The 23616-nt window shown below is 29.6% G+C and overlaps 1 protein-coding gene across 1 annotated transcript; it reads left to right on the top strand.

The window, feature by feature from the left end:
* The first annotated feature begins 2791 nt into the window (after positions 1-2791).
* On the top strand, positions 2792-8502 carry LOC125064370 (uncharacterized protein DDB_G0290685-like). The gene is made up of 8 exons (XM_047671358.1): positions 2792-2803; positions 2931-3047; positions 3228-3400; positions 3516-3805; positions 4214-4449; positions 6147-6296; positions 7369-7541; positions 7653-8502. The coding sequence occupies exons 1-8, from the start codon at positions 2792-2794 to the stop codon at positions 8500-8502; spliced, it is 2001 nt and encodes a 666-aa protein (XP_047527314.1).
* The last annotated feature ends 15114 nt before the right edge of the window (positions 8503-23616 follow it).

The following is a 23616-nucleotide window of genomic DNA, read 5'->3' as shown; positions in this document are numbered from 1 at the left end:
GAATACCGATTATAATTATTAACCTCACATAAAAATATACTAACATAAATCAATAATCACAGATTATATAAAGTTTAAGTAAACGTGCACAATAAATCATGAATCATTTTAATTCGTATGAAAATATAACGATCACAATACACCCATGCAAAATATTTCCTTTAACTATGAGTACAGCAATATTTCCTATCGAAATATCCAATATTAACACAAAATACACAATTAAGTTGTATCATTTTGTTTTACACGGCTATTAAATTACGGTTTTTAGATCACAAAGCTACCACGTTTTATTACCGTTCATGATAAAAAATATTTTGAATGTCTTAAACAGTTGGCAACAACTTAGCATAAATTACAAACTAATTGTTACATTACAATTGTAATTTATTAAACATGTATATTCATATTTGCTAATCGTATTACATGCATAAATTGAAATGAAAATTGCAATATTCAGATCCCGCGTATTTAGGTCGTAAGGATTTCGTCTGAATAGCATAATCTTTGTAACTACCTATATAAGATGAGTCTCGTGAACAAGACATACGTAGATAATGTCGAAATATCGAACTCCACCAAGTAAAAATAAAAAATATGGTAAATATCCCGTTTTAAATACTGATCTTTGTAACTAGTTGTCGAATAAGAGTAACTACTGAGTTGCTTGCCGTTTTTACTTTTAAAAAGTAATTAATTGCCTGATGCCTATCTTAAAAGAGGGCATAATTATATGAAATTGTCTAATGTCAACTTTGCCTCATTTATTGAGAAGGCGTAGCATTTTAGTGAAAATTTTATTTAGGTCGTAAGGATTTCGTCTGAATAGCATAATCTATTTAACTAATTATCGAATAAGTGTAACTACTGAGTTTCTTGCCGGTAGAATCTTTATTCAGATCCGATTAGTTTTTAGTTACTGTTTGTTTCATTTAATTCTGTAAAATGACAATTCAAAAGTGTTAACTATTTGCACGTGCGAGTCAAAAATAAAGTTAACTATTTGCACGTGAGAGTCAAAAATAATAACTGAATTTTAGAACAAATCGACTCAAACAATTTGAATACCTTTAAGTTTTCCTATCGTCGTACATGTTCTAACGTGATAATTTTTATTTACAAAAGTTTACTGTAATTGATTTTGTAAAAGACACGGAATTTATCTCAATTCATTTTTGAGATCTAATATAGTATTTGATATAATTTAGGCAGCATTCTTTTGGAAATCATCTGCGACGAAAATATTATTTTCTATGCGGTACATAAACCTTAAAATATGCAACGATCTATCATCGTCCGTTCTAAAACCATACTCATATATAACCACACTCATATTGGATACATAGTTCATTCTTCAATCCTGAAAACAAAAATCTTTAAATATATTTAATAATAATATGTCATAAAAATAATCATAAATTTGTATATAGGTTATTCCTTTTTAAAAATATTATATCGTATAAAATCTTAATAACTATATATGTACGAATATGTCTCAAACAAGTTGCTAGATTATTACAAATATATTCATCAATCAAAACAACAACAATATTTAGTTTCAATGTAACAATGTAATTAAACAATACTATGGAAGATATTAATACAAAGGATTAATAATAAATGTTATCAAAAAAAAACTGGCTTCAACACCGCTTTCTTTTTCTTAAATTGCCTCCTCTTCCTTTGAGGATAGAGGATGGTCTGGAGCTTATTCCAACACGCTGCTCCAGCGGGGGTTGGTGGATACACATGTAGCAGAATTTCTTTGAAATTAAAAACATGCAGGTATTTCCTTTATCGCCGAGCACGAGATTAATTATAAACATCCGCTGTTGCTGCTGTTGCTGCTGCCGCTGCTACCTGGGTCATCTCGACTCATAATTACTTGGGGCATTTAATTTATATTAAAATTGTTAACATTACAACATTCGAATGAAACTCTAGAAAATACCAACGTTTTCAAATTATGTGTAACGAATAAAATGGTACGCTGCGAAAGTGGTGGTCGGATAACTTTAACAAATATTATGGCATTTAAAATTATCCAAATTTCAATCTCTAACCCGTGGACACATTTTGATCTATAACAATTTTATTCACAATAAAATTATTTTTCGTATTTCTCACTTACGGCATATTTAAGTATATAAATAAATGAACGTTATGACAAGTGCGCTGAGCACTTCTTATTTTCTTTTTTAATACATTTTAAGCGTGCGAAACCAAGGCAGATCGCTGGAAATCATAAAAGAGAAAAATATAATCAAAAATTCCACAGCTTTTGATAACTTTCATTTTCAAGGAAGACAAAACTTATCGACGACGATAAAAATGATTTTTTATTGTTAGTGATATAAGATTAAATACTTCAACACATCATTAACGTTTTCGCAACACAGGGTAATGCAAATTAATTGTAAGGTATAACTTACATAATTACATAATTAATAGGAAGACATTGATTAGTATAGGTGATTATAATTTGCGGTAACTGCTTAACTGTGAGATTGATAAGCATAACAATTTAAATAACTTTTTTATTTTAATAAAAAATATCATAACAATTGTGTTAAGGTTAATCAAATTATTCAAAATTTTTTCTATATACAATAATTATTATTATGCGAACACGCCCATTAATAGTTTAATCGTGAAACTGCGTAATTGCTGTTGTATTGATTTCTTATAGGAAACTGAAAATTAAAAGGAATAGCAATATTTGTGTATAAATACACGAGATAGCGTGTTATCAGCTAAGTTAGCATCACCTATTGAACTAAAAGAATAGGCGATGGCTTGGAAGGTAAACATAAATTTGTTATTTTACATACGAAATAGTATTAAATCTTTAAATAATACATATTTTTCTATAACTCGTAATAAATTATCATCTTTAAAATACAGTGTTAATATAAAGTTTTTTTCTTTAGATCGTGTCATTTTTCGGAATAGCGCTTTTAGCGTTAAGCGAAGCCCACCCACCGGTTTCGGAACAGAGGGTTAAGATTGAAAATGTGGGGAAAAAATCGGAGCATCATGAGGGATACGTAAGTATCATAAATTTATATATTTAATAAGATATCAACTGCAAAACACCTTATAATGATATAAATATTTTAGTGAAAAATAAGTTGTTAAAAATAAAAATAATTTCAAAACGATCAATTGAAATAAATATTAATATAAGAATAACGGGACATTTTAATTGATTTTTATTATTCTTTTAGGCGTGGACGTATCCGTCGTATGAATTCTCTTACGAAGTTATCGATTCGCACACGCATGATTTTAAGGGACATCATGAAACACGAAATGGTGATGAAGTGAAAGGATATTATTGGCTTATTCAGCCGGATGGTTATAAGAGAACTGTAAAGTATCACGCTGACAAAAACAGCGGGTGAGCTATATTTTTTGCTATTTAAGAAGTTTTAACGTTGACTAATTATGATTTCATTATATTAGAAAAAATATTCCATACAAAATTATTCAAAAACTTTACTATCTAATTTCAGAATTAAAGCTCACGTTGATTACACTAAGCCTCATAATTCAAATGAAAATAATAATGAAGAAAGCAACGATGCTGATGAAAATGAAGGTAATCAAGAAGAAAATGCAAACCAGGAAAGCGGTAGCGAAAATGGAGAAAACGGCGAAACGAATCAAGAATCCAACGGTGAAAATGAATCAAATAATAATAATGAGAATTCAAATAATGAAGCCGAGGCCGAAAATGCTGAAAATGAAAACAACACCCAAGAAAATTCTGAAAATGAAGAAGGAAACCAAGAACAAGAAGAAGGTATTAATATGGCGGAGTTAGAAGAAATAAGTCGCAACAACAATGAAGGATCTGGTAATAAAGGTGCTGAAAGAGGTGGTCAAAGCCGCGGTAGAAAACATTATGGACATCATAATGAAGGTAAACAAAATAATAATGAGGGTGGTGCAGATTCTCAGAGTCATAAAGCTGAACAAAGAAACAGAGGCGATAAAAAATACCGCGGTAGAAATAATTTACACCGAGGAAAACAAGGTATGGGTCATGGGCAAAGACGAAATGAAGGTAATGGAGAAGAAGCCGAACGTGAAAAACAACAAGGAATGTGGAGGCGAGTTGTTGCTAATTTATGGGGTCAAAGACATCGCAATGAAGACTCAAACCGAGGGAGTGGGGGTGAAAATCAGAACAATGGCGAAAATGAACAAGAAAATCAAGAAGAAGGTGAAAGTGGTAATAACGAAGAAGATAATGGAGAAAATGCAGACCAAGAAAGTCAGCAAGTAAATGAGAATAACAATGGTGATGAAGGTAACGAAGAAGGTAACGAAGGGGAGAATCAGGAAGGCGGAAACAATGGTAACGAGCAAAATGGTGAAAATGGAAATGAAGAAACCACAAATAGTGAAAATAGTAAGGAGATTCGAAAGAAAAGTGAATACCATGTCATTATTCATCATCCTAAATACATTCCAATGTCTAAAAAAAGTAAGCGGCGAATCTAATGACTGCGGCTTATTACAAATGCGTCTGCACCGACAAGAATAGTCTGAAAAATTGTCGCTTACTAATATTCTTACCTACTATTATAAATTAATTAAAAATTATAACTATTTACTATGTAGTTTCCATCAAATCCTATTCAGTTACAAGCATGATAAAAAAACATTTAATCTGGTCAAATCTATACGCTTAACCACCAGAATTTAATTTTTGTTCGTAATCAATTTAATTCCAGCTCCACTTCAGTATTTTAATTAGCCTATACAGAGAAAGAAATGATATGTATATAAAGTAATCAAACATACTATTCTAATAAATCAAACTATGATTTATAACTACAATTCCTATTAATATTCCTAATAGCAAAAATATACGCATGATTGAATATGAACAATGTACCAATATTTCTAATTAATATTTCTTAATCTGTAACAAATGGGTTATAACCCTTAAAAAGTTAATAACATGAATAAATAAATAAGTTGTGATAAAATTAAAGTTATAAATAAGTATGTATATAGAAAAATTTGATTGGAATCGTCTTTGACTTTTCTATAGTCTATATAAAAAAAAAAAAAATATGGAAACCTTTTTTGTTTGTAATACCAAACAGAAAAAAAAACATATAAACCAATATACAAAAAAAAATAACGGAAGATGGAGCGCATTTCAGAGAAGGTATATGATATTTTTATATAAGATGATGCGCTTTGCAGTTTCAAACTCTTAACATGACAATCATGAATTCATGTTCTTGTATATAAATATAATAGTGTTATTTATTTCAGCGTCATGTAATATGTATTTCCTACTCCTCCTAATAAGACTGATGTTAACTCAATATGAGTTATGTCATAGCAATGTATTACGATTGTTTAGTTTTTGCTATGTAATAGAATCGTGGGCGTTTTATCAAATAATACATGCATTATTTTATTTAAATTTTCGATTTTTTTATTACTATGGAATTATTAATTATTTCCAAATTATATGAACGTAGCCTAAGTAAGAACATATTTTGTATTACACATTATATATGGTTAAAGAAACTTCTATTATAATTTATTGTAAGACTTTATACTTTTATTTATTCACGAATTTATACAAAATATTTTTTCTCTGAGTTGGGTAAACTTATATTATATCGGATATAAAATTTTCAATAAAAAATAAACGAAGCAAGAATAGTATTATAATTTTGTGAAAAATCCATAATTTATAGTATACATCAATCAAGAATTTGACGCAGCCGTAGTTGCGGGCGATTGTAGAGTAAATGAAATAATTCACTTTTTTATCAATCCGTAACTTGTATACAAACACGCCCATTAATACTTAAATCGTCGAACAGTATAATTGCCTTAGGAAAGTGTAAAAGTAAAAAACCGGCCTTTCTGTATATATAGACCTGATAGCCCACTATCATTTAAGTTAGCATCGTTTATTGCTGGTGGAATCAAGAACGATGGTTTGGAAGGTAATATTAGATACGGTGACCTAAATATTATATTGCAAATCATTAATACTTGCAACTTGAATATACGTGGTTTTTGTTTTACTAATTTATAATAAAAATGCAATATCAAAAGCAAACTGATTAGCTGGAAGAAATTATAAAATAACCAAATTCTCTCTTTAGATTGTGTTGGTGATCTGCCTATCAGGCTATGTCCAAAGTGAAAGGGGTGCTATATCAGAACAAAGAGTGGTAATACACCAAATAAAATCTGAACAAAGTGACAAACCCATTCAAGTCGGATCAAAGAAATCAGAGTATCGAGAAGAATATGTAAGTATTTTGACAATGCAGTTGTAACTTCGTAATAAATGTTTGTCTATCTGAGGTTGGTATGACAGAGGCATGACATGCATAAGACGAGGATACACATTGGTGATTACAATGTAAATATACAATGATTTTGATAGTTAATTAAAACTATCAGATCTATAGTGGATTAATTTAAAAACATGTGGCTGAGTTTCATATGACATATGCAAGATTTTTCGTCTCGATCAAGCTGTGGATTTGATTTATACATTAGTTTAAAATCGTGAAACTGCAGATGCAGGAATTTGAAGCTGCTTTGTTCTTTCATTTATGATACTTTCATTGTAATGCGTGCTATCTCGGCTCACATTATAAATAACCGCAATTAAAGGTATACTGTGACATGAAATTTGTAATCATATAACCACATAGTACAGATCATTTATCCTTCTTACAGTGTCTATATTATAATAAATTATTATAAATGCAAATCTATGACAGATATCAGATGAATTTTGTCCAATTTAAATCTCTACTTACAAAATCGTTTGTCCGGACTCACTATCGATACACAGTCAAAACTACTGAAACTAGATATGTGATATTTTTAACAAAGGTTTATTTATAACGTAAGCATCCGCTACGAAATTATTTTTGAAAATTTGAACAAATGGCAACTCTATACGAATTTATCTATTATATTTATTTCTGTATTTCGAATCGAGTCGAATTGGACTAATACTGTATACAGGAAATAATATAATAATAAAATAGTGTATTCTCTGACGTAAAACTAGGTGTAATGTAATTTAAAAGGAATATTGCGTGAAAAATAATATAAATAACAATGTAATACAATAATTACATGAATTAATTATATATTATAACTCAAACAAGTGATAGAAAATCAGATAGTTCGACTACGACTAATTATCCTATTTAATTGATTTCGTTAAAATAATATATCAAAAACTAATAAAATATTGTTCATACATTTTAGCGAATACCTAGTCTATATTGTCTTGCCGTGTTAGTTTATGGTAGATATATTTCTGGACGTATAATAGCTACTAATAATATCTTTTCTTCGCAGGCTTGGTCTTATCCTTCTTATGAATTCTCATATAAAGTAAACGATCCTGAAACAAAAGACATAAAAGGTCAACATGAAAAGAGACATGGTGATGAAGTAAAAGGATTATATTGGCTAATCGAACCAAATGGGCAAAAAAGAACTGTAAATTATCAAGCTGATGATAATAATGGGTACGTTTTATATAAGGAATTATTTAATGATCATTGCATTATTTAAAAAGAATTAACTTTAAAAATTCAAATTGTTTAATTGAAATTAATTAACCAAATGACTTGTTATAGATTTAATGCTCAAGTTGATTATACCGCTAAGCAACAAAGTACAGAATATAAATCTAAAAATATTGATGAAAATAATGAAGTTGAGGAAAAAGCTAAAGAAATAAACGAAACTAATGCTCCGATCGAAGAAATAAATACTAGTGATAAAGAACAAGGGACAATAAATAATGAAGAGAATGTCAATGAACAAGCAGATTTAGAAGAAAGTAATTTAGATGAGCAAAATAAAGATAAATTACAAAACAATGTCGATGCTGTTAATGACGAAATTTCTAATCAAACTGAAAATAATGAAGAAAATCAAAACAATGAAAATAATACGATGAATATTGAAAACAATCAAAACGAATGCTGTTCCGAGAATTCAGAAAATGAAAATGTCAAACCAGTCCAAGAAGAAAACCAAGAAAAAAATATAGATTATAATAATAATCGTAGAAAAAGCCGAGATAATGTAAACAGAAACGAGAATTGGGGCAAACCAAGTGAGATGAAAAATGGCAAAAATGGGAGAAGTCGACTTAACCAAAATAATAATAAATTAAGGTATCGAGAAAATATGGAGCAAAACAGAAAATCTGGTGCATATTCTAAAAGAAGTGAAGATAATCAGAAACATGTAACACATGCATTACGAGGCAATAAGCATAAAGAAAATGTTGACATTGATTTAAAAAATTATAACGACGAGAAAAAGGAACAGTCAAACCATTATGAACTACGTGTCGACGCCTTAAATACTAATAAGGGAAACATCGCTCAAATTACTAAAAATGTTAAAGAAACCAAAAGTAATAGATTTGAACATCGTATTCGAATCCATCATCCTGAACCAAACGTGAAAATCTAAAGAAAAAATAATTAAAAAATAATTTAGTTTAATTTTTTTTAATGTTTCAAAAACTTACTATTTATTAAAAATTGCGAAATATAAAAAATAAACTGATTTAATAATTAGTTTGCATTTTTATTTGTTTATCATTATGTATACTTTCCTCTTTTTAATATTTTCTCGTACTCAACTGACTGAATTAAAAATAATACATATTTGTTTACCTGTAAAATTGGTACAAAATATAATTCAGGCGCAACCTATAGATAAATGATTTCAAGAGCAAATTAGAACTAAAATAAGATTTTAAATTTATATTTAAATTTGAAGTTCTAATTAAATAAGCATTTACCATACACAGTTTTTATTATTGTCGGACCTATTAATTTAATGTATTGTAACTTATACAAAACGTTAGTGTATAAGTGTATCTATTTCGGGGTAACTTACTTAAATACTGACCGACTCTATATCAAAATATGTTTCATAACAATGTCATATTATGTGTTTTGTAATACAATACAATTTTAAATTATACTCAGCTTCCCTTAGGAACTACATTCTGTTAGGAATATACCCAATTTGTTTATATGGATTTTCTTAGCAGATATTTATAATATTACCTTATATTTACGAGTATTTAGCCTGCAATCGATCTATGTAAATGCTCTTATAATTGAATTACAATTGAATAGAATTATTGAATTAACCATTGTTTCGGCTCCTTAAGTAATTACAGGTAGAATACATACATTACTGATTAAAGACGTAGTCTTAAGTGACTGTGGGATCGACGATTCAAAAATTCCCGAATGCCGTCTAGCCTAAACGGATTCTTCTTTTAGCCTTTTTCTCAAAGTTGTGCCGGCCCAGTTGTATAGCCTCGAAAAGAACTTATAAATCTAGCTTAAAAGTGAAATGGAGCGGTAGATTTTGAGAATAGCTTTATTATCTTCTTGAAAAATAAACCGTACTGGGCCTCTGAAAAACTCGAGGTGCTGAACAAGACGGGCAGCGAAAATCTTTTAGGAATTGTTCCCGTCTCCATTCTAGATATAACGATATCTATTGACATGTGATTCGCACATGATTCAGAAATTAATTTGTACAACATATCAAAACCACCATTTAAAATATCAATAATTAAAAATACACAATATTTCTAATAATAAATATAAATACTTAAACATAGAAGAACACAATCATACCAGTACCAATACATACGCATGAACGCACGCTTGCACACATTAGATTATCATATCTATGCATACTTATATTGTTACTTCAGTTTTACTTGCTTTATGTAATAGTTTTTAATGTTCAATATTATTTTTATTATTAACAAAGTAATATTTATTTTAATAAGTTTTGTATAAAAGATGTTCCATTACCTAATAAATTTTATTTATTTATATTAGTATTATTAACATCAAGGCCTTAACAATATACATATAAGAACTAAAAATAGTTGCTGTATAAATCATGACCGCGTGAAATGGTGTTCCGTTCCACGTTGAATCACAATTCCGATCCTCTTGGCAAAAAATTAACTAGCCCAACTGTCACCAGCTGAGGTAACAGAGCGAGGTATTATAATTTTAATTAAGGTTTTTGCACTACTACTCTAAGGCCCAAATGTGTAAAAAGCAAATGGCACAAATACATAATTTGGAATAAGACACGAATATTTGGATCGTTTGTTTGCTTCAGATAGTTTCGCGGTGGCTCCGGAACCAATTCGCAGAGAACCAATGTCAGCCCATCTGTTCACTTGCCATCATAACTAATTCCACGGGGCTCAATAAGATCAGGAACGTCGATGGTGGCAAGAGCTCTTTTTATTGTATCATTATGAGAACCGTGGCTGAAAGGCCTACCCGAACTCTTTGGACTAGAGAGACCATGTAATCATAAAGAGTCCATCTCCTTTTCACATGGGCATCTACGTTTAAAACACAGCAGTGTTACCAGTCGGAGACCAATTAATATGCGAGAACATTTATTATCTAAAAGTGATCAAAGATTTTTAGTGAGTTATATTTGCAATTAGTGATCTGACTCTTTAGCTGACAGCACTAGCAGTCTGACACGGTTTTAGGCACTTGTTCAATTTTGTGTCAATCTTTGTAACGTGGATCAATGGCGAATCGCAAGGTTTTTGTTTAGTAACTTAAGGGCATCGTCATTAGGGCACTTTACCTTCCACTACTCTATCACCTCTGTAACATTTGTGATTTTGACTGAATTTAATTTTAAAATTTATGAACAAAGTTATGAAATGATATTGTATAGAAATGGTGGCACCATATGAAATGGTAAGTGTAGCTTGAGTCCAAGAATAATCATCTAGAGATAAATTCGGCCTGCGCACAGAATTCATTTACGAAGATCATTTTGGAACAAAAAGTCAATTTTTAAAGATAATATACGCTATATGAGAATTTAAGATGCCTAATCAGTCGATTTTAGAATTGGCTCTGTGCCTTCATCAAGGTAAGGCAAGCAAGGAGACAAAATTTATCTTAATGAAAAATGTTAATGTTGGATGCAATTTTTATTTAGTAATTTCAACTTTATCAAATCTTTTTTTATTTTATTTATATTTAAAATATGAGCTTAACAGTGTTTATTTGCATAATTTTTTTGTTTTGCGTTTTCTAACAGTTCCTACCTATTAATTTATAATTATATTTTACATTAAATTAAATATATTACATTGAATCAATATTGTTTATGGGGATCAAAAAATGTAATAAATCAAATATGTTTTTTATTCCAGCATTATCATTTAATATTATTACTATTATTAAATATAACTATTATGCTTGTTTATGGCAAGTAATGGGAACAGCCACCTGCGATCTATACTTGACAAGGTGACCCCTATGGCGATAAGCTTATATGTGAAACTAAACCTTGGTGTTCTCCATTAAATTAAACCAATTAATTATTGCAATAATATCTCATCCTGGTGTTGCATCTACACGCAAATCCGGTGAATAATTATTTCAATTTCCTTTAGTGTATTTGCAACTTAATCCAGTAATGTAAAGTTCGCCAAGCATTCAACATGATTCGGGTAAGTAGAATAACCTTTTCATTTAGGTACTTTCTTTGAATTTTGAAAAAAGTTTAAAGACAGAAACTCGTCGATAAAGTATGCAGAGAAAAATGATTTCAAATGCTATTTTTAGACATCGAAAAGTGCTGAGATATAATCTAATGTTTTTTATTTTATTTTACATAGGATGTAGTACTCGTCGTGGTCTTGGCGATTGGTGTCATAATAAATGAAGGAAAATGTGATCCGTCGACTCTACAGGCGACTCTCAACAATCAATATTATTTAGGATCCGGAGTCGGCCAATCAAATGTAGAAAATTATAATGTTAGTAAATTATATTTCACATATAGTATATTAAATATTAGTACTATTCTACATATTACTTAAAAACTTTTTATTTTCAGGCCATAGAACACACTTTAAGTGAAGAAGAAAACAAGTAAGTACATTACGCAACTATAATTGAAAATTTACTTTTTTATTAATGTTACATTAAAATATATATATAATTGCAAGTGTTCCTTTAATTTCAACAATGCATACATACATACATGCATGTATACGTAATTTGGAATGTAGATAAAAAATATTTACAAAAAAAATGCTATTACCATTTTTAGATATATGGAATTTATTTATGTGATTAATTGACGTTCAAATTTACAATATAAACTATCCACAGGATCGTACAGGATGTCTACAGTCCAGACTACTATGAACCTAATATTATACTGGACTACAGATATTTGAAGACGGGCGGCAGAGGTTACGCCAGAAGCGACGGAGGGCAAATCCTTATCCTACCAAAGAGAAACCAAATGCCTAATTTATACAACAACTATGATACTCTCATTGAATATTTACGCCTTAAACATCAGAGTCAAATAAATCAGTACTGGAAAATTGATCCTCAAGAAACGTCGAAAGGGGAAGACGCTATTTACAAATCTTTTGCTGACAAAGGCTGGGCCGCATACATCCGTTAAATCTCTCGTGACAAAATAATATTTTATATTCTATTAAAATATTCGATAATAAATTAATTCATATTATCATACATTTAATAAAATGGTTCCTATCGAATTTAAAGTATGTATTTAAAAATACACTTTTTTCACGAATAATATAAAATATATTTTTAATTTAGTAATATTTTTTCTATTATTCTCTCGACATTAAGTTTATTCAATATTGATTAAAAAACGAGATATAATTCTTTCATGATGATATTATTAATACGAATAAAAGGCCTCGCTACAATTCAGTGATAACAATCATTTTGACGCTTAAGATTGGTTTAAGCCTAACTTAATGCACTGCTTACTCTTGACAGATTGCTGAGATCAGATGTTTATCTTTGTCCAAAGGCTAATAAGTAATAACCAATGAACTCATGATTATGTACATTGCGAAATTTAAACCAGTTTTCGATATGAAATCAGATATGTGAGTAAAATTCGTAACTATTGTATTAGTCAACTTTTATATATAAACTTGGAGACATACATAAATAAATTAAATATATCTAGACATAGGTTTTTGAGATTAGATAAAATTAAATAAAAATAATTTTACGTGTCAATTAATATATACATAGTATATACGTAAAATATATATTTTAAAACTGTCAATTAATAACATGTACATGTAAAAGAAGTTTTTTTTTTCATTCAAAGTTAATTTATTACATGAATCATGAATTAAAGCTAATGAAATAAAATTGCACACTTAATGCATTATTATTGGTTAATAGAATACATCGCTCAATTTCGACACTTAAGTAAATTTAAAAAACCTTGAAGAGAACAAAGGAAGGAGTTTCCACAACGAATACATTATTACACTGATTTGTTTCGGTTTTAAATATTGTGTACGTTGCAAAAGTCGCATATTACGCCCATTAAGGTAAACATTAAAGTAATTTATATATGCAAAATATATCTATATCTCTTTTTTGTTAAATTAAAAAAATTATTTATAATTTTGTCAACAGAGATTTTCATCAACATTTCGAGGATTAAGTTCCTAAGTAAACAATTTAAAACAAGATTTTTATAATTTTTAGATACAAGTAGGCGAACAAGCAAATGGGCCACCTGATGGTAACTTGTCACCACCGCCCATAGACAACGGCGCTGTAAAAAATATTAACCATTCCTTTAAATATCACCAATGCGCCACCAACCTTGAGAATTAAGATGTTATGTCCATAGTGTCCCTTCAAGCCGGAACACAACAATACTGAGTACTGCTGTTTGGCTGTAGAATATCTGATGAGTGGATGGTCCCTACCCAGATGAGCTTGCCCAAAGCCCTACTACCAAGTAAGTGGGCATCTCATAATTTTTAATACAATAAGAGCTACATGATAGGCTACACAGGTAGTTGGATTATAAATTTAAATAACTTTAACTCTAATAAAGACAGGAATACAAGCAAAGCAACTTGTAGGCATACAATGAAATATTTGAACTAATTAATAAACTACTTTTTATTCTCCTCTTACAAAAACCTGTGTTAGGAGTGGAACCACACTATGATATAATAACCAGATCAATATACACTTTTCAATATATAAATAATCTATTGGTGTAGTTCCTCTACTACAACGTTATTTGTTTTTTATTCAAGACTAGCGACCCGCTCCGGTTTCGCACGGGTTCAATGCTGCCACTAAATATTCTACAGAATGTCTTACATCGTTCACAGTTTTACAGTCGTTAAACAATCCAAACTGCTATGTCCCTACGTTATAAATATGTAGTATCTTCGAAAGTATTTATTTAAAGAACTTGTTGTAAAAGACCATATTGATCTATATTAAATGCACAATGTATGTATTTAAGGTACTTAATTGAATAAGGATTTATACTGTATTACTTAAAATGGTTTCGAAAATAAGCCATTATTTCTCGTAAAAAATAAAGGATAAAAAATTGTGATTATGGGTTATCCCTAAGAGATAGACATATACCATCCGGACCTTTTTGAAGACCTTTTTAAGGTGTACAATATTGTAGTACGTTATTTTGACCTATCCAGTAGGGTTGAGCAAGTATTTGCAATAATGTAAGCGCAGAAAAAATGTTAATTTACGACATCACTTTGGAAACTTCTAAAATTATCAGTGTTTCTCTACTATATTGTGCATGTAAAATACATATAAACCTTTCTCTTGAATCAATCTACCTATTAAAATAAACCACATCAAAATCCTTTGTTTAATTTTAAATATGTAAGCATACATAGGGTACATACAGGTACATACAGACAGTGGTAAGCGACTTTGTTTTATACTATGTAATGATATTGACATTGTAAGATGTATTAACAATTCCTTACATTGCCAGTGCGCTACCAACCTTGGGAACTAAGACGTTATGTCCCTTATGCCTGTAATTGCACTGGCTCATTCGCCTTCAAACCGGAACACAACAATACTATTTCTGTTTGTTGATAGAAAATCTAATGAAGATACCTATCCAGATGGATTTACACAAAACGCTACCACGAAGTAAATTATTTCTTAGTTAATTTTTTAATGGACAAAAAACTAGTGCTTTACATATTAAGTTACAACATACATTAACATTCGTTTCGGATGTATAGGTTTTTTTACTTAAAGTGGCATTTCCGTAACACAAACGTTAGTAAATCTTTATGTACCTTTTAAAGTTGCCACTATGTAAATTACGTCGTGATCGAAATAATTGAAATATACCTTAAAGATCTATCTCGCAAAGCAATCACTTTTACACAATAGCCTAATTTTATTAAAGATAGTATTGTTTTTTTTTTATTATATTTAATAAACTTTAATTAACTTAAGAGTGAAAAATTTTTGATTAAAAAATCTTGATAAATATAGTGATTTTTTTATACACATTCGTATTACATAGCATATATATATGCAAAGTTTTCATAATAAAACTTTGTTGATGAAAAACAAATTTAACTTGTGCGTTAATTAACTTATCTTAAAATATTTCTGCTACAGATACGGAAACGCAATTATTTGAAATACAATTAAATTATTAAAATCGTTACATATCGTGTATAGGAAGCGATAATATAATAACTGTTTAAAAATATATTACTTTTATCGTTAACATTTATCAATAAATCTAATTGTATATAACAAGTTGCCTGAATATGTATATACAAGCATTTTATTTTATATAAAGTATTTAAAATCAGAAGTGAGAGGTCTGATAAGGGAATTAGGTTACATCCACTCAATATTCAGATCGTAGGCAGATTGTGACGATATTCGACAAGAATCAAAACTATCGAAATTCTCAATGCAACGTTTAAGTAACCGATCCTTATTAAATTTCAATATTTACGAAACAATGAGTAAAACGATACACTTAAGAAAGTAAATATATACGAGTATATAACAGACATCAATCAAGTTTTCACTAGGTATTAAATATTGTATAACAAGATATAATAGGCACATATTATCCAATAACGTGAAGTGTGTAGTTCTTTTTTTACAAAATTAACAGCGAAACATTTTTTTTTAATTGCTTCGTAATTTATTAAAAAGTTTTTATATATTAGCGAATATTGATTAAAACGCTACTACACTTTAGAAAAAGGCTTGTCTATTCCACAACTCGGATTTCAAATCTTTTGGAATTCATTTTTTGTTGAAAATGCTCCAAGTACTTGCTTACAACCAACATCAATGGCTACAGACTGAATGACCTTCGCATTTCTCTTATCAGTACAAATTACATTAAACATTGTAATGAGATAATTATATCACACCGCGACATTACACCGTATCTCTATTAGACAACGACTAAGTTGTTGTTGTTGAGTTTTTAATTCTCTAAAATGTGCGACAAATTGTCGAAAATTAATCTGACCAAATTCGAAATAAGTTGCTTACTAGCTATTTTATCCAGAAATTAGTAAAGGTTAAAATTACCGAGAGAAAATATTTTACGTACATATATAGTAACATAGTTGCTACTCGCGGCTTCATTTAAAAAAAATTCAAAATTCATCAAATTAGGTTCAGTATTTGGCCGTATAAGAGCAAACACAAACAAACAAACAAAAGAACGAACGTACGAACAAACGAACGAACGAACGAACGAACGAACGAACAAACAAACAAACAAGCAGATAGACAGAGAAACAAAGTTACTTTTGCAATTATAATATTGTTATAAATGCACTTGTATGTTAATTTCTTAAATTAATATTCATTTTGAAGTCCTTATTTCAATCATGTGATTGATTTGTTCGTCATGGTCGTGCGTCATTGGATATTGCTGTATCGTCACGGTCTAATTGTCAACCATTGATACAGAAGACGTCCGGCGCCAGCTATATTGTATATCGCTATATATTCCCATAGCCACATCAATACGAAATCAGTAAAAAAACTTCAGTAACAACATTTTCCCAAAAAAGCAAAATCTCAGTTTTTATACTATATGTTATGGTACGTATTAGCCAAATCTCACGTAACCTGTCTGTCTGAGGAATATTTCTCGTACCGCTTAGGTGTTTCGAACAATGCATATCATTCATTAAAAAAATAATTGTCACCAGCGTTATAGGGGTTGCTCTTCAAGTGTCCGGTATAAAAAGAAGCCTATGTCCCCCGTTGGAAGTATGAATCAATCTTGAACAAGATTGCTTCATACTTATTCATATTTCATAAAATTCGGTTCAAGAGTTCAGCCGTGAAAGAGCGACAGACAGACATTAGTATATTTATATTACCTATGCAGGTTTTATATTTATTTAATTTTTAATTTTCAAGTTAGAATACAATACTATTGTACGAAGATAACTAAGCAGTATTAGGAAATAAGAAATTCATTTTAATGTGATTAAGTTAACGCTTTCATCGATTAAGAACATCAATAAGATATACATAGAAGTAACAAAATATTAAAGCAACAGTAATCGGGTCGTTTATCAAACTACGGCATAGTTATTTTAACAATAATTTCAAATATATTATTAGAACTGTATCGTACTAAAACTTTACTTGACATTATTTTAACAACATGTAAAAGTCCCACTTCTGGGTTAAGGCTTCCTCTCCCTTTGAATAGGATTAATAAATTTCACCAAGCTGCTCCGACTCGGGTTGTTGGATACGTGTGGCAGAATCTCATTTAAATTAGATACGTGCAGGTTTCCATCCGTTGTTTTTCTTCTTCGCTAAGCATGAGATGTCTTATAAACATAAATTAACCACATAGAAATTCAGTGGCGCTTGCCTGAATTTGAACCCGCAATCATCGGTTAAAATGCATGCGGTCTAACCACTATATCTGGGCTCTCATTATAATAAATGTCTTGTAAGTTAATGCAATAGATATAAATTTACAGACATATGTGAATTTAAAGACATATTTATCATTCATTATTTATTTTTTATGTACCGACTATTATAAAAAATGGCTTAAAATATTAATATTTTTTTTTTTTTAGCATTAGCAGCCCGTAAATGTCCCACTTCTGGGATAAAGGCCTCCTCTCCCTTTGAGGAGAAGGTTTGGAGCATATTCCACCACGCTGCTCCAATGCGGGTTGGCGGAATACACATGTGGCAGAATTTCGTTGTTATTATATTAATTTTAAATACTGTATTATTACACAATACTATATAATACCATAGTCATTAACATGTCCAACTATTCCACCCACATATATATCTTTTAATAGAACGCTTTCCGAAATTTAGTATAAGATGTCTAATAGCTTGACTTAAATAAGTAACAACAACAGGTACAACGAAATCTTACAGCCTTTTCTTGTACATTGTACGTTTTTAAAACGCAACGCTTAAATTACTGTAACTAATGTACTCACCTTTAATTCCACAAACACTTACAACATCTTTTTAACACAGTTGCAATCATCTAACTAATTGAATTACCTTGAAAAGGTTTTATTCTATAATTACATCATTTGTTTTATTCCTTATTATATTTCAAAGCTTTGTTTTTGTAGCATGACTAATAGATTAACTGTATACAAACTATTCATAAGTACATTTAATTTTGAAATATACTTATGTATGTTTGTGTAAATCATTGCTTACAATCGTTTTGGGTTCGGTATAAAATTGTGTGAGTATTTATTAAAGTTGGAAAAACTCTGAGAATTTTATCAGCATCATAAATGTATATGGTCTGTTTTCTTTTTTATTTTACCGCCAAATTTGAAAATATTCAATAGAAATCTACGAATATATATCGCTTTTGTAACAGTTTTGTAAAATTCTCATCAGTTAAAGTTTTAGATCTTACGAACACTATTCCATAAAATTGACATAATTATGGATATTTTTGTCTATACATTGATTGGGATTGATGATTGAAAATCATTATTTAAACATTGCATATTTTGGATTGTTTTTTATCGATTTTTTATATTGCTTAAATTCATCTCTCATCATCAACAAAACCGGACAAGAAAGAAAAAAGCTCTGGATATCGAAAACGAGATAAAAAAGAAAATTTGCTACCTTTTTTAAATCTATTCTATAACATCTTAAGAAATAACGTTTAGTATAATACAATCTAAACTAAACTGATGATGACGATGCAGTCCAATCGATTTCGTCACGGTGGCCGTTCACAACGGAGATTAGCTTTGAGATTAACTACACAGGAGATATTTTATTGCAATCTAAAACACAAGTTTTTACACAAAATCTAATCTTCCCAATTCTCACAAAGACCGGTAAAGCTTCGGACAAGATTAGAGAAAGATCTGAACCGACATTGTAACATTACCATTATCGTACTTCAAACCATTGAATACTGAAAATTCCGCGAAAGAAAAACTGAAATCTATACATTGACGGGACTTGACCCCGTTACCTCATGACTTGTATTAGAGTAGGCTTGCTACTACTAGTAACTAGATCAACGAGGCAGCAAGTGGATAGCCGAACCAAAATATTGATAAATTAATATAAAAATATGTCTATAATAAATTTGGATAATTTATCTTGTCATAAATAATAAATCTGACGTAGTTTTATTTGACAAAATAACATAATCGTTAAAGAATGTTAATACCGATAACTTCAGATTCATACTAATAGTTCTATTTCCCTTCTACAATTACTTTAATAACCTAATTGACCTTGTATTTATAAATAAAATCATCCAGTTAGAACCTCGCGCCAGATTTGGTTTATTACGTAAAGTAAGTACATTTTTAATAGATCGGTGCTCACGTAGTAAATAAAGCAATAATTCATATACCTCAAATTGATTAATTGTCCATCAATTGGACATACTGAGCCTTGTACTAACATGTCATGCCAGTTATGCCTCATACCTTAGAAATTAGTCAATTACACGCACAAGGCATTTATTAATATATCCTTACTAATATTATAAAGGTGAAAGTTTTGTACGTATGGATGTTTGTAACTATTTCACGCGAAAGTACTTAATGAATTTTAATGAAACAGAATAACAGTAAGGCTTTGATTTTTAGAGATATTATGTAAATAATACCTATCAACCAATCCCTAAAAGACGAGCAAAGCCACAAAAAAATGAGTGTATTCATATTTATGCTTTATTTTTCCTATCGTTTGCATTTTCATAAATTCTTTTATTAAAATTAATGAATATAAGTTCTTTATATTAATTAATTTAAATTTACAAATAATAAATGTTTGTGGGGCTTTTATTCGATATTTAGTATTTCGTAATTTATAATATTACTCGCATATGATATCAGTACCAATTTAAATTTATTACCACTAACATTGCGCAAATTTATTTGCTTTTGATTCTGCTCAATAGATATTCATATTACATAATATGTGGAAAATATAGATCGACTCTATTTATACCCGTGAAAGTTATGCAGCGTTTCAACGAGAGCATGATTGCCTTATCAGTTGCGTAACATGTGTCCTGACTTTGATCGATGTCATAAGGTTATTGTTTAAAAAAATAAAATGCTTGAATATTTAATTTTGTGTCGAATGTAACCTTGCCTTTATAAACGTCATATCATTAATCAGAGTGCCCTAGAAATAAATAATGATAATTATGTAAACAATTGTTTTAGTTATCATTATGCTGCGTTCAGATAATAGTAAAACATTATACTTTATTATAAAACTTTCCTGGTTTTGTTTGGATTAAAGAAATGGTTAGTAAAATATAAAAAATATTTATAGATATTTATGGACTGTGATGATGATATGTGGCACCATCCCGAAGTTCAACTACTAATATGAACACGCTTTGCTGTAATATTATACTTTATTATTAAGGTTAAACAGAGCATACATGGATATTTTTGAATATTGATGAGGTTGTCTTTACGAAACCAGAGCGGCGCCAAAGACAAGTCGAAAACACGATTTTTTCTTAATGTTTTAATAGTTATTCTACTTTTACGTTTATTTATTTTTAAACATGAGATTTATATATTATTATATAATAATACATTTATATATAGTTTTATATACGGTATGTGAATATTTTAATATATTATTTTTGAGTCTTATTGGCTTATACTCTATACTAACGTTAGCTGTGTAAAGGTGAAGGAACATTCAGTAATACGGGCTAATAAAGGGCATGTGACCAATACGACCCTGCGATTTATCTGTTATCTAAAATAGTATATGCAGAGTACATAACAACTACATAATAAAATATAACGATACTGTTCATTAGCTACATATAACACACAACACAAGAACACCGTGTATTTTGAACAATCAAAAATATATATTTTAATTTAACAAACCATTCGTATTTTGTTATTTGTAAAAGGAGAAACTAAACATAAAATTCAAATAGGATAAAAGATAATAATATGTATTACATAATGTAATGAATATTCTTAATTTACAAGAATTACATTGCCTTAAAACCGTATGCAATTTCGTTGTATGTAACACATACAACTTAGTGGTAGGGCTTTTTGCAAGCCCATCTGGGTAGGTACCACCCACTCATCAGATATTCTACCTCCAAATAAAAGTACTCTGTATTGTTGTGTTCCGGTTAGAAGGGTGAGTGAGCCAGTGCAATCACAGGCACAAGGGACATAACATCTTAGTTCTCGAGGTTGGTGGCGCATAGGTGATGTAAGGAATGGTTAATATTTCTTACAGCGGCTTTGTCTTATGTCACCAGCGGGCGGTGGAGACCACTTACCATCAGGTGGCCCATATGCTCGTCCGCCAACCAATGCCATAAAAAAAGTCCTAATTCAATTGTTTTTCCAAAATAGCAAACTTAAGAAAAGCGCAAATTTGATTTCCCTTTAGTAGTAAATAATATACCCATTGAGATTGAATTTCATAATCATACATGGCTAAGATATTACTTCACTTAAAAAACGAAGTTCATTATATATTAATGTACACCAATTAAAGGGCATTAAGAAGCACGTGAGTTTATTATTTTTTTCTCAAATGACATCGAACTTCCGTTACCACCACGTAATATCTAACGAAGTTTGTATACGATACTATGTTGTAATTATTTCGTCACGTATCCAAAATTATGTTATTACCATAAACTAAATTTCAAATAAAGCATCGAACAAAAAAAAAAGGTTTATTCTATGTGTCATCAACTAATAGCTTTTGTACAAAAACTAACGAATTGATTTTGTAATCTGCGGATTTTAAAGTCTTATTTAATTACAGCCGGTGCAATATGGCCTTTATTATAAATAATAAAAGGTAACATAGCAAATTCCTTATTCAGTGAAGGTTCCGTAATAAGAATATACATAAAGATATCTAGCTTCCCATTAACTCAAACTCGCCCAATTTTCACGGCAATTAATATGTGTTTTCGACGCGTTAGCTTTAGTTTGCGCAATTTGCATACTCTGTAAAAGAGCTTAGGGGCTTGCGACTTATGTAAGGCGCCACCCATGTCTAACTTTACTACGTAAATTATTACATGCATGTATTAGATCTGTTTTGCACATTTAAAATATGACCTGGATTTAACATATAACTAGTTAATTCAGAATTAACTATTTATTTAATTATTTTATTTTATTAACCGGTCAACGATTAATAATGAACATATTTTATGATAAGATTTAAAAACTATAAACTTACACATGGAAATGTTAATTGATTTGACAATTAATTTTAAATGGTCATTTAGTAACAAGAGCGTGCAAAACGTTAGTTGGTTAGACTCCATAACATTTAACAAACAATAGAGAAACGGTCACACAATAAAGGTTACGTAGGTAACTAATAAATCTCAAGTTACATTTATGAGATCTTAGAAAAAAAATTGGGCAATATTTCTAATAAAAACAATTAAGTAAACATGCACGAAAAAAAATCTTATAACTAATATTCCAAACACGAAAAAGGTAAATAATTATTTTAATTTTTAAAATGACATTTCACACTCAGAAATTCTACCCTAAATAAAAATGTTACAATAGTAATGATTCAATGTGCGATATCTTTTTGGGAGGCTGTGCGATGTGTGAACCTGACGCAATACACCCCGCGTGTACACTTAATGTTTTCATTTGATAAAAGATTTAGATTGTAGTTTTATTTCAAACCTGATAGCATTTGAGTTATTACTTGACTTAATTTGACAGATTGATTTGGTTCCATTTCACTTTTTTAAATTTAGTGTCGTTTCTTTGACCTTTTAAGTAATGTTACATATTTAATTAACATATTTTAATACACGACTGGCCGAATCTATATCACAATTACGTAAAGTAATATTTTTGTGTGTTCTGTATTTAAGAATTATTAATGTTGGCACATTAATGTTGTATGTGCATTGTAATCAAAACTATTATTATACAACATATTCCAAATTTAAAAGTACCTTTAATTCCTATAAAAAAGTTGAGGTAAATATTCATACTATAAAAAATCCAAAATTTTTAGATTTTCAATTTTCCTTTGACTATTCATATATATTATAATGTTAATTAGAACTTAAATGATAATATATGGATATTAATCAATCGGGATTAGCGACGGCTTAATGGTACTTAACCTTCTTGCTTACATGTAAGTGATACGACTCGTAATATTTCAACACGTA

The sequence above is a fragment of the Vanessa atalanta genome, chromosome 5 (genome assembly GCF_905147765.1).
Source record: "Vanessa atalanta chromosome 5, ilVanAtal1.2, whole genome shotgun sequence".
Taxonomy (NCBI): Eukaryota; Metazoa; Arthropoda; class Insecta; order Lepidoptera; family Nymphalidae; genus Vanessa; species Vanessa atalanta.
This window is presented reverse-complemented; position numbering and strand designations above follow the sequence as displayed.

Coding starts and splice junctions, on each gene's coding strand:
- LOC125064370 (XM_047671358.1), top strand. Junction 3,048..3,227: donor CGGAGCATCATGAGGGATAC/GTAAGTATCATA, acceptor TTATTCTTTTAG/GCGTGGACGTATCCGTCGTA. Junction 3,401..3,515: donor CACGCTGACAAAAACAGCGG/GTGAGCTATATT, acceptor ATCTAATTTCAG/AATTAAAGCTCACGTTGATT.